Below are 12,486 nucleotides of genomic sequence, written 5' to 3' on the forward strand. Positions count from 1 at the left end.
TGATTTTCGAACTTGACCTGCGTATTATGAATATTCATCAGTTCTGTAAGTTTCAAGCCAAAAGGTAAAATGGTTTTCCATTTATGGTGTTATCGGTGCTGTATATATGCTGAAAAAAGAGAAAAATAGGCTAAATTCACTAAAAATGACACAATCACGCTGATTTTCGAACTTGACCTGAGTATTATAAATATTCATCAGTTCTGTAAGTTTCAAGCCAAAAGGTAAAACGGTTTTCCACTTATCGTGTTATCGGTGCTGCATATATGCTGAAAAAAGTGAAAAAACAGCATAAATTCCCTATAAGTGACCCGATCATGCTGATTTTCGAACTTGACTTGCGTATTATGAATATTCATCAGTTCTGTAAGTTTCAAGCCAAAAGAAAAAACAGTTTTCCACTTATCGTGTTATCGGTAAAAGTGCACGGCGACGACGGCAACGACGGCGACGACGGCGACGGCGACGACAGACGCAGATGATGGCTATATGTACAGACACATCTGTGTCTGTACATAAAAAGTGAAAAAACAGCATAATTACCCTATGAGTGACCCGATCGTGCTGATTTTCGAACTTGACCTGCGTATTATGAATATTCATCAGTTTCATAAGTTTCAAGCCAAAAGGTAAAACGGTTTTCCACTTATCATGTTATCGGTGTTGCATATATGCTGAAAAAAGGGAAAAAACGGCGTAACTTCCCTAAAAATGACCTGATCATGCTGATTTTCGAACTTGACCTGCATATTATGAATATTCATCAGTTCTGTAAGTTTCAAGCCAAAAGCAAAAACGGTTTTCCACTTATCGTGTTATCGGTAAAAGTGCACGACGGCGACGACGGCGACGACGGCACCGACGGCGACGACGGCGACGACGACAGACGCAGATGATGGCTATATGTACAGACACATCTGTGTCTGTACATAAAAATATCAAAACATTAGTCACAGTGACCAATTTATGTTAAAATTAAAAATATATATAAACATAAATGTATGTATCCCCCTTACAAAAACTGGTCTTGCATAGAATATGACTGGAAATAAACAAAACATCTTATCAATTAACATATCTGGACCACCCGCCATGTACCTTCAACAACTCTTACTACTCACATAAATACCACCAAATACCATTTTTGGGGAAAAAATTATGATGACAAAAGTCTTTTATCTCTCATCATTCAAGTATGCAAATGCAAGTGGTTGAACTAGGATATTCTAATACACTGAGCAAAAATATAAACGCCCTTCATGGGGCATTCATATTTTTGCATACAAAAGTAGGTAAAGGGCACCTCAATGTTGGCAAGCTTGGGAAGAGTGAGGTGACGTGGCATGTAACCCCTCCTCCCTTCTGGTATCGTACAGGACAATATCTGGCTGCTAGAATAATTCTTAGGCTATAGATTCACTAATCACCTCAAATAGGTGAAAATCAGAATTTCCTATCAGGATTCAAAGAATATGAAATCAAAGCAATTTCACAGCGGTAATAAGATGGCATTGCCAATTCCCCAGTGAGTATTTTTATGCTCGAGTACCTTCCTATCCACTTAGTCAGAGGGGCTGACGTGATTAAATGGGGATGGACTGTGTCCATTTACTGACCAATCTCTTTGCTTTGCACTTGTGTGTGTGTGTTTGTGTGTGTGTGTGTGTGCGTGCATGTGTGCACTCAGATATGGAAACTTCAAAGTAAGAAGTCTTTAAAAAAAAAATCAATCTTATCACTGCATTGTCATTATTCTCAACTTAAACAAAACCAATTTACAATAAGCTGGACTGACAGGATCGCCAAGTTTCAGTGACATTTCATTTTGTTCCACAGATAATATCCCGCTCTGAGGTATTAATCTTCAAGCTTAATCGGTATCCTTAATCTCCGGTATTCAAACACCTGCAGAGATTCCAATCATTGTTCCGTGACTTGGCTTAAATCTTTTTTTTTTTTAAATCTTTTTTTTTCTTACTTACATAAAAAGGAGAATTGCATTCCTATGCATTACATTTCAAGCTCTTCCTCAACATCTTCAACAATATTTGTGATAATGTGTAATGTAGACTGATAAAGTTTGCACAAACACTCAAACACGTGCATATACATGCACAAACATACACAACACGTGCACAAACATACATAACACTTGCACCCATGCACACGCACACACACACACACACACACACACACACACACACATGCTCGCATAACATTCACCACCTAAAGATCACCTTAATTAATAAAACTTTAATTTAGATGTTGATGTTTTAATTCACTCACGCATGATTGTAGTGAAATCGTTCCATTTCAGACTTTTCTGGTTCCATTCATCACGTCCAAAGGGCTATACATGTGTGAACAATGTGGTGTAAGTGGGTTGTAATGCATAATGGATGACTTCAATAACTTTGTCGTCTGCACAGTTAGAAAATGGAATGTCTGCCGAAGAAAAAACCCACTGTGAATATTCTTTTTTTTTTCAATAAAACATCAAGAAACCAGTGGAGCAAGTACATTTTGTTCCCTAGCTTTTTGTTCTGCCCCTTGCTGTTAACCACAAGAAGGCGCCAATGAAAGTTAAATCAGAATATTTCTACATGGAAAGGAATTATTAATATTGAAAGGAATAATGACAGGGAGAATCAACTGGGACAACATTCCAATAAAAGGATTTTTTTCTTTTTTCCAAAAAAAAAAAAAAAAAAGAAAAATAAATGGAAAAAATATTGCCTTCTTTGTACCAAGAACAATTCTACCTCTAGTACTGCATACTGTTCTGGGTTGTAATATAAAGATATTTCACCGCAAATCTCCGTGCAATATAACCAAATAGCTTTGTCAGCTTTTAGACATTTCGATTTCTTAAAAGATTTCGAGTATAAAAACATCAAGCCAGCTGAAATGCCAACATTATATTTAATTTCCAACCCATATACTCAATTATGCCTTCTCGAATTGTAGCAAATTTACCTTTCCAAGTACAATTTTCAAGTTGTATAAAATTCATGCAAGTTATATATTCATTTTTTTTTTTTCAATTTGCGAGGAGGATATGTAAAACCGTCTAGGAAAATGAATGTTGAAGTAAAAAAGGAAAAAATTTGTGGTAATAACTAGACCTTTTGAATGGGCAAAAATGATCAAATTTTTAGATACATAATTTCATAAACATAAAAATTATATTTTTATATATCTCTATACAGAATAGAACTATATAGTAGCCTGCTTTTTCATTTTGTTGCTACCACTCAATAGGAATGTTCTAATTGTCAGAAATTATGACTTCAAAAGTACAATTTCTTTAAAATTCTCAATTCCCCCCCCCCCCCCCCCCCCCCCCCCCCCCCCATTGAAAAAATCAAGTAATCACCGTAATACATAGGAAATTGAGTTGAGAGTAAGTGAAAGGTCTACAAATTTAGGTAACAAGCACTTGGACTTCATCATCTCACCAGTTTATTTAAGGAAGTATTTTGCACTTTTAAAAATTATGTTTATATACCTCAAGTTACCTGAAAACAAAAATTAATATTCTATAAACATGGCCACAGAGTTGCAACAGAAAGGTTTATCAACATAGCAATTTGTACAGCATTATCCGTGATATGACATCTCCATGGTTACATATCTATTGTTTCATGATAAAATTTACCACGCAAAAAAGGACTGTCCCTGTTGAATAAAACTCATTAGTTCAATCTTAGCCCACAGCTTAGGCCACCTTCAATTATTTCCAAATTGTTAGTCACGACAAGTAAACTCAGCTACGTAGTAAATCGCAAATCCAGGCAGAGGTTGCTATGTGTTAGCAAACTTCATAAAGTTTGTACAAAAATATTTTGAATTCCGAATTCCCCTTGATCTACTGGTAAATACATGTGTAACTATAAAATGCTTCTGTCACTTTAAAAGAAAATAAGACAAATTACAAAAAAATAATTATAAGAAGACACGAATGCCAAAATATTTTCCTTTCTTTTTTTCATGACAAATAACATATTTTCCACATAAAGTCACGTGTTTCTGATGTGCAATTATATCCCCTGGGGTGGCTCTTTCCCCAGATAAAGTCAAGCCATGGCTACAGTCTGGTGGATAGATTGATAAATCTTTCGACTGTCTGCTGGAATCTCTTCCCAGGGGGTAACATGTCGCTGATGGGAAGTGAAATATCTGTCTAACAGCAACACTTTTATAAATCACACTGTATCTTTCAGGGTCACTCAACACATCTTGTCTATTAAATCTACTGGATGGTGAGTTGAGGTACATGCAGTTCCAGTATCCTCAGCTCAAAGACAAATCATTTCAGTATTAGCAGAGAGAAAATTCTATCATCAGCCAAGAAAATAGAATACATATACATTTACATTTAGGCAGGTGCTTTCTATCTAGGTGTTTCTGCTCATTGCCTTCCAGTTAAGATCTTTATGTTTGACCAAACATCTTTTGTCATGAAAAATGACCTTTAATGGACAAATGGATTCACCTATTAAGCCCATAGTCGCCAACCAAAAGTGAACTAAAAGTCAAGCTCTAGGGAAGGACCTTCAATTACCATTGTATCTTAATTTGCTTTCACACAGGTCAACAGCAGCAGCTTCTGAGATCAGTTTCATAAAGGAACATTAAAAAAAATTGTTGGTCTTTAAATTTTTAGAAATTTGGTTGAAGATATATGTGCAGCAGTTCTCTGCATAAGAGTTACCACTGGTTGATGACAATTTAACAGCCAGTTATTATTATTTTTTCTATTTATTTATTTATTTATTTGAGGTCAGGTCCAATATTTAATTTTAGATTTAGCTTGCCTTCAAAAAGACTAAAAATCTGGTCAAAAAGTTGAAACCAATTCCCCTGGTGTTGTTGACACAGCCACGTTTCTACATCAGACCAATAAGAACATGCAATCACAGAATGTGCTCATGAATTTGTATAACCCACCCCTCCCTTTCATATAGTGATTGTCCAAAAAGGAAATGGAAAGAATAGATGAGAGGAAGTTTCCACTGCACCTTGATGGATGCACTTATAATTTACCAGCTGTCATGCACATCTATATTACATGGAGATCAAAAGTATAGCATTTCTTGCCCATTTTGTATCCTGTTACAAAAGTCAGCTAGGCCTTACAGAGACAAATGGCCCATTTCTAGACTATGAGAGTCAAAACAGATCATCAGTCTGAAGTATGTCCATATGCGTATGTGCACATATGCATGCGTGCGTGTGTGTGTGTGTGTGTGTGTGTGTGCGTGCGCACACGCATATACTGCAAAGTCTGTCTGGTGATGGCCCAGCTTTGGCCCCATTATTCAAACCCATTAGTTTTCAGATATTACATCAAAGTTTCTCAATTATCTATCCATAATTCATATTTCAAGTGCCGCATTAGCAGTGATGCTGCAGTTAAATTTAATAGTGACTTCTCACAGCTGAAGACTATAAGTAACCTTGGTAAAATCTCTTGGGGCTGGGGGAGACCCAAAAATATTTCATACTACAGTATTAGTCAGCTTGGCAGACCTCCATTTATAATCCAACCATGCCAGAAAGTAAATGTGACTTTTGGCACTTAAAAGGTATTGGGGATCAGATATGATAAAGATATCTGTATCAAAATAATAAATACAAATTACATCATTTGAAAAAAAAAAGAAGCAATGCTTCTATTTAGATACTGTGCACATGTAATGCAGCTATTGTGTTGCTAGATCTAATCTTTACTTTTTGTAATCAACACCCTTATTATCTAGGCATATTCCTTTGATTAATCATAATTATACAAAAAGAAGAATTTTATAAAATAATTAAGGTACAGATATGTCCTTTACCTTTTCTCGAAGGTAATGTTCACATAATTCTTCTTGACAGTGTCTTGACTTGAGGCAGCCAATTCAGTCTCAGAATTGGAGTCGGCACTGTTGATCGTCTTGGCTGGCAGATCGAAAATATATAACCAAAAGACATATATTACCAAAAGACATATATTACATTTTAATAACAAATCACCACTAATGGTAACTAACATTAATAACTTTAAGTAAATGGAACATGAAAAGAATAAACAAATATCTAAGTGTAACTCTTTGTTGCTTTACATAAAAATTTGTTACATTTATACAGAGAGTCTCAAATGAATATGCCCAGCGGCAAATTTTTTCCAGGAAACAAATGAAATATTTTCGAAAAAACAACACAGTTCTTGGAGGAGTATTCTTTTGATCTTCTTGTAACCATCCCATTTTATAAAAGGCACTTTGGAGATGATCAATTTGGTCAATTTTTCTAAAATCTCATAACTGTTCTAATAATAAGTCTTCCCCTAGTTTCCAAACACACCAGGATTCCTCGCAGATTCTTTTAAGCCAAAAGGCCAGGCAATTATTTCATGTTAGGTATGCTTAAAAAGTTCTTTGCTTTTTCTCATCCCCGGGGTTTCTAAATCAACAAAATTGCTTTCATGTCTTGATTTTCAATTTATTTTCAATCTAGAAAGTGAGTAATCATGTCTCTTTTTTGTCTTTCCATTCCATCACATGGTAATGAGATTGAAGCGGGAATTGACAGACAGTGGAGTTGACCTTGCCACCATTCCCGTCTTTTGTTCCTTTTCAATTTCTTGATTATTTTCGCCTTTTCCTTCTGTCTTTTGCTCTCTGTCTTTTTCTCTTGATTCTGGTCTTCCTGCACTAGCTCAACAGACTGTGCCTTTAATTGTCTTCATCACTTCTTCAACTTATTTTAATCTGGCTACAATGTATGTGTCAGTCTTCCCTATGTTTCTGTCCGTCTGTCTACTGGTTGTTTATTTTTTATGTGTCAATCTTATTTATAATAGTATTGCTGTGTTTTTTTAATCTTTCTACCTTTTAACGACTTGATCTTCTCAATGGGGGGAGACTGTGAATATTTTGTGAATTGAAAAGATTGAGAAATTGCCATACATCATAGAAACAGATGAATGCACCAATGACCGCAAATGTAAGACATAGGGGCAAATTACTGGTAGAAAATGCTCCATTAAAAAATTCTGACTGCATACCCGTGCTACCTTTTTCTCATGCTGGTAATTTTTTAAAATTTTGTTTGTCTGAAATTCAGTCCCTATTTGCATCCAAATACAATGTCAAAATCTAAATATTGTTTACAATGAGGTTTAACCATTTTAATTATGGCACACGGTTAGTCAAAATTATAAATGTGACTTTACAATGTATTTCATTGAAAAAATTTCCCCCTCCTCATTCACTGAGCCTTTAAAAACAAGATGGTCACAAATATTAGATTCTGCACCTGCAACATTGGCGCCCCTTGCTTCATAGCCTGGATAGTTCTTCTTCACTCCTGACTTTATGGAGACCGAGAAGATGGCTTCTGGGTTGGTTCTTGCCTGTTTTGGTAATTGCTCTTTGGAAAAAACTGCTGCAGGTGCTTGTCCATCCGTCACTCCTGCAAGTAATAACATGAGGACTGTTCATCAAGTCAAGACAATTTCAGAAATAATATGAAAGTAAAGTTTTATTTCAAATTGAGATTTATTACCATCACCCTGTACTATGAAGTCAGATAATTAAGTCACCATAACTAAGGCGGACAATGGAGTTTTAAGTTGCCTTCACAATGAAACTATCATACAAGGTAGATAGATCCAACTCTGCAGGGGTCCTCACTGATTGCAATTAAATTAACTGAATGACATCCTATTCGAGCAGCTAGAGGGTCAATCAACTTAGGGAGAATTCCCTGGGAAATGGATCGATCCCACTAGATCGATCAAGGTATGGGAATGGGGTGTAAGTCGAATCGGAGCTAAATGGTTTTCATAAAAGCAGCTCTGATCTGGAACAAAATTTATCTGCAACAAATGTCAGTAAACTGTTTTATTGATCTTTGAGTTAGTTGTTCTTGAAATTATTGGCTTTATTCACCCATGAGACAATTTGTCACAAAGACATTTGCCTGTAGGTATATGCACAAACAAAAGCTCTTTTGAATAATGGAAATAGCAATCACTGAATCTTATTTTAGACAGTGCATGATGAAAATAATCAAATCAAATCAGCTTTCTTATTTGTCTCATAACAGAGCCCTGCATATAATGAGGTAAAATGAAATGCGTCAGAAAAAGCAGTGATCTAAATTTAAAAATGTGATGCAACAGTAGTGCTTAGCATTTCACCAGATTGCGTTAGTTGTCCTGCTATGAGCAGTGCACAATACTGTGGTGGCACAACCATTCTGATATATTACATACAAGCAATTTTTCATGCTAAATGTTCCTACCCCAAACAGGTTATTAAATGGCTTAAATTCCCAGTGAACTCCCAAGAAGCATGGTAAGAAAGTGTCATAAAACATACCAGGTGGAGCAGAAGTAATTTGTTTGGTCTCTTCTTCATTATTGTACAAGTCATAGCTGTTTTCACTCGTATCCTCTGCCTTTTCAGTAGCTGCCAAGATGGCTGTGACATACTTTGTCAAACGATCGATTTGTGCTTCAGAAAGGCTTGCAATATCTCGTCTCCCTGAAATAAACAGAATAACAAAGTTACCTGGTCTTTATTCATATATAAAAAGCTGTGTGATTTGATAACAAAAATCATTTCAAAAGGAAAAAATTATTGCTGGAGTCATCTGTCATGTGTGACAAAATATATGTTGCAGTTTGCCGAATAGCAATATTGGAGATGAAAATGAGGATAAATTAAAAAACTATATGACACATTCAGTTTCTTAATTCATGCAGGAAAGGACTTAATTTAAAGCAAATATGAAAACTTGTTCAAGTCACTATTTCAAATTGGCAAATATGTCAGTAAAGAAAAAAAAAAAAACACGGAGCCAGGGCCAAAGATTAAATGTTAACTTCAGTGCAATGCCATAAATTTCAGCCACAATTTTCCCCAATAGAACCGTATGGAAGTCATTTTCCCTTCTAAAATGATGCAATATCCATTTCCGTCATCTGGGAATTTTCATGGGTTTCAGAATGGTGAACATGACCTTAGAGAATGGCTTTACTTTCCTGTAGGTTAGGAACCCAAAGGCATAATAACCTTATTGTATTAACATACCATATTTCATTAATTACTTTATCAAAGTGGTGATAGATTTCACATAATCTCCATGGAGTCCCAAGTTCATATTGACTACCCAAAATGTTACAAAAAGGTATAAAATATTCAACAGCAAAGGCAGTAATGTTCGGCAATGTGTTAACCAGCCATAACAATGAAATATGTGCAACTGCAGAGCCTGATGCATGTATCATGTCAGTATTAGTCCCCAGTACAATTCAATTATATCCACATGTTTTAACTCAACTTAATGTTCTATACAGTAGAACAAATTATTATTTTCAACAGCACCATATGCCCATTCCAGTCCTAATTTCCTTGAATAAAATGATGTCGAAATCCTTGATTATTATCAGAGTCACTTATACCAATCCACCAATCAAGTTACGAATTTCAGCAAGATGTTTGCCACAAACTGCAGAACTATTGGACACTTTATTCTCAAATGCATCACATTTTAATGTTTATTCAAAGACAGCTTTACTGAATGACCCAAATTTCCCCAAAGCATTTGTTGAAATCTGTGATAATATCATGTATAATAAAATATCCCAGTTTCTATACCAGCACAGGGAAATGAGATATATTAGTCATGATTTATAAAATAGCCAATAAGTTGTTTATATGTTGAGATAGGTTCAGCAATTTGACAAACAATTGATCAAAAATCTCCTTTTGTAACAAACAAATTATTTTATGATACTCACATATACATACGTATACATTTCAATGCCATTCAGACATCTTTAGTCTACAGTGATGCCACTAGGTGTCGCTTGTGTTGCCAAAGATAAAAAATGTCAATGCAGACTGCAGATGTCAGACTGACACTGACACATAACTCTGAGTATCATAAAAACACGTTTGTGACAAAAGAACAATTATTATCTAGTAGGTTTTGACCTCATGATAATGTGATATACAAAATTTGCCAAATGTCACAAGGCAGATTACAATATACTGAGTACACACTATATCATCTTGAATGTCCCTTGAAAAAGATGACTATACGGTAATGTGCCAAGCATTTCGACGGGCCCAGTCAATCCGACCACAAAAATTATTTTATAAAATTAATTTTTCTGGACTCAAACAATTAGTCCATACGTCAAAATCATGGGACAGAATTTTTTTCTTGTTCCGATTGTTCGACCACATCGTCGACAAGACTCGGTAAATTTTCAAGCCAGTGAAATAGATGCTGCATGCCTCGGCCCTTTGTCAATTGTTGTCCTTTCAATAGCTCTCGTCAATGAGGAAGAAACAATTAATTGAAGATCTAATCTGGAAGCATGACGTACCTGTCTTTTCCTTTGTCCCCGATGACAATAATAGTGCTTATAGACATACAAATTTTGCTATTAAGCAGACTTGCCCTCGCTGACTGATTCATCACGCCCGTAACTGGGGCGGGGGGGGGGGGGGGGTAAAAAAAAGGTCTATTCTGGATGAAACCAAATATCGACAGTGGGTAAAATACGTCGTAAACACCTTCATATAGACCATATATCGCGTTTGCTAGCAATAAAAAGTTTGGGAAGAATAAGCAATTTATTTTCAAGTTCGACTGAAATATATATGCAGATGGGGAAGCGTTCTTGAAGTCAACACAGCAAGATCTTACATTTACTACAATCGACCGAAAGATCAGCGGGATCGACCGCCCAGACTTCTTGGCGCCAAATACCACGCGCTGTCAAAATCTGACGAACACGTGTCGCTGTTCACCTACATGGATAACTGATTTGTCAACAATAAAAATGACGTCTTCCTTAACTCCATGGGAGCTTCATAGAGAGTTCCACTGGGTATTTACATTACCTGTGAGTCACTTTCTATTTCCCTAGATGCATGAAATGTTGATAATATTTAGCGTAATCCACGACGAACTCCATTCCTGTGACCCCTCCCCCAAAATGGGACCGTCTTCATTAACATGTGGTTTGCGCTATGCTGGAACAGACCAGATAAAACCAGTCTCTCATTTCTGCATGTGCTCAATTCTCACGTCAAATTATAAATGCACCTGTTTTGTGAAAATTATGGCAAGTAAATGCTTTTTTTACGTTCGGGTTGTATCAGTGGGGTTTTCAATATGCACCGTGGTTTGTGCACAGCGAGAGTATATAAGTAAGAAAATCGGAAGAATGCCAGCAAAATACTGTATGTCTATCGGCACAGGTATGCTCCATATTTTGCCTTTACTCAATATGTTTTTATATGACATGCTTTTTAAATAAAATACTTAATAGTAATTTGAAGTTACACTGATTTCCGTTTGAGTACCAGTTGGTATTCTTTGATACGGGTGATTGAATTTTCTTCGGAAGTACGTACGTCTACGCCTTGACGCTGAGCAAGCCTTGCAGGTTGAAAACAACTGATCTCAGACTGGTAAAAAATTTCAATTCGGTTGATTTCAGTTGTCATATTAAAATTCAAATAGGGCGTACGTAGATCACATAACTAGTTAAAGTCCACTTAAGCTACCGGTTTCAAATATAAGTGACCGGCCTTTGTTTACAACACCTGTCTCCGGGGAAATACTCGTCCAACTTGTGAAGCGCATCATGAAAGTGATCGTAGGTGAGGGAAATGTATAATTAAAAATTATAATTGTCGTCTTTTTTAATGTTAAGTAATGTTAGCACATACTGTACACAGCAAAATAAGTTTTCAGGAGGATAAAACATGCCTGAAACACATGTTAGGCGAAAATTGCGGCTTATCTTGCGTAACACTTCCGGTAAAATGCAATACTTCCGGAAAGATGGACGTTTTGGCAGATGCCCCTAACAATCCGACGATATCAAAGGTTTCCATTTGCTGTATTTTAATCAATTCGACCAAACTGACATTTCCATGAAATTAACTAGAGGATCAGAGAGGCGATACCGCCTCCGAATATTGTACCACCAGCTGGAGCAAGCGCATTTGTATAGACCCCCACATACACAAAATAAGGGACACAGCCACCAGTTTTGTGCTTGACAAGCTGTAAAAATGCAATCAACAAGAATTTTTAAACTTTTGCAAAAAATATATATGGTACAATCAAATTTAAGTTCTTCATAAGATAGGTCAAGGGTCAATTTCAAGGTCACAGTAAATTGCCAGTATATGACTTCCTATTCAAGTTCAAGAGTAACTATGGACCTATCTCTGCCAGTTTTGGAGATAAAAGAAAAGCAAAATTTGCAAAATTCAGTTCATGGTGAAAAGTGGGTCAAAGGTCAATTTTAAGGTCACATATAGATTGCCAGTATATGACTTCCTATTCAAGTTCAATAGTAACTATGGACCTATGTCTGCCAATTTTGGAGATAAAAGGGAAGAAAAATTTGCAAAGTTCAGTTCATGGTGAAAAGTAGGTCAAAGGTCAATTTTAAGGTCACATATA

The 12,486-nt window shown here is 36.0% G+C and overlaps 1 protein-coding gene across 3 annotated transcripts in view; it reads right to left on the reverse strand.

Annotated features, from left to right (window-relative positions):
• The window catches only part of LOC106170296 (receptor-type tyrosine-protein phosphatase N2), a 119,332-nt gene that overhangs the window by 69,090 nt on the left and 37,756 nt on the right, over positions 1 to 12,486 (reverse strand). For all 3 annotated transcript variants that reach the window (XM_087013358.1, XM_087013356.1, XM_087013357.1), the window contains exons 6-8: positions 8,370 to 8,534; positions 7,303 to 7,458; positions 5,841 to 5,943 (exon numbers count right to left, since the gene is read on the reverse strand). In XM_087013358.1, coding sequence (XP_086869484.1) covers positions 5,841 to 5,943; positions 7,303 to 7,458; positions 8,370 to 8,534 — 424 coding nt within the window. The remainder of the gene's footprint in view (positions 1 to 5,840; positions 5,944 to 7,302; positions 7,459 to 8,369; positions 8,535 to 12,486) is intronic.

This window comes from Lingula anatina, chromosome 5, assembly GCF_051362555.1.
Source record: "Lingula anatina isolate TDL-2025a chromosome 5, LinAna3.0, whole genome shotgun sequence".
NCBI lineage: Eukaryota > Metazoa > Brachiopoda > Lingulata > Lingulida > Lingulidae > Lingula > Lingula anatina.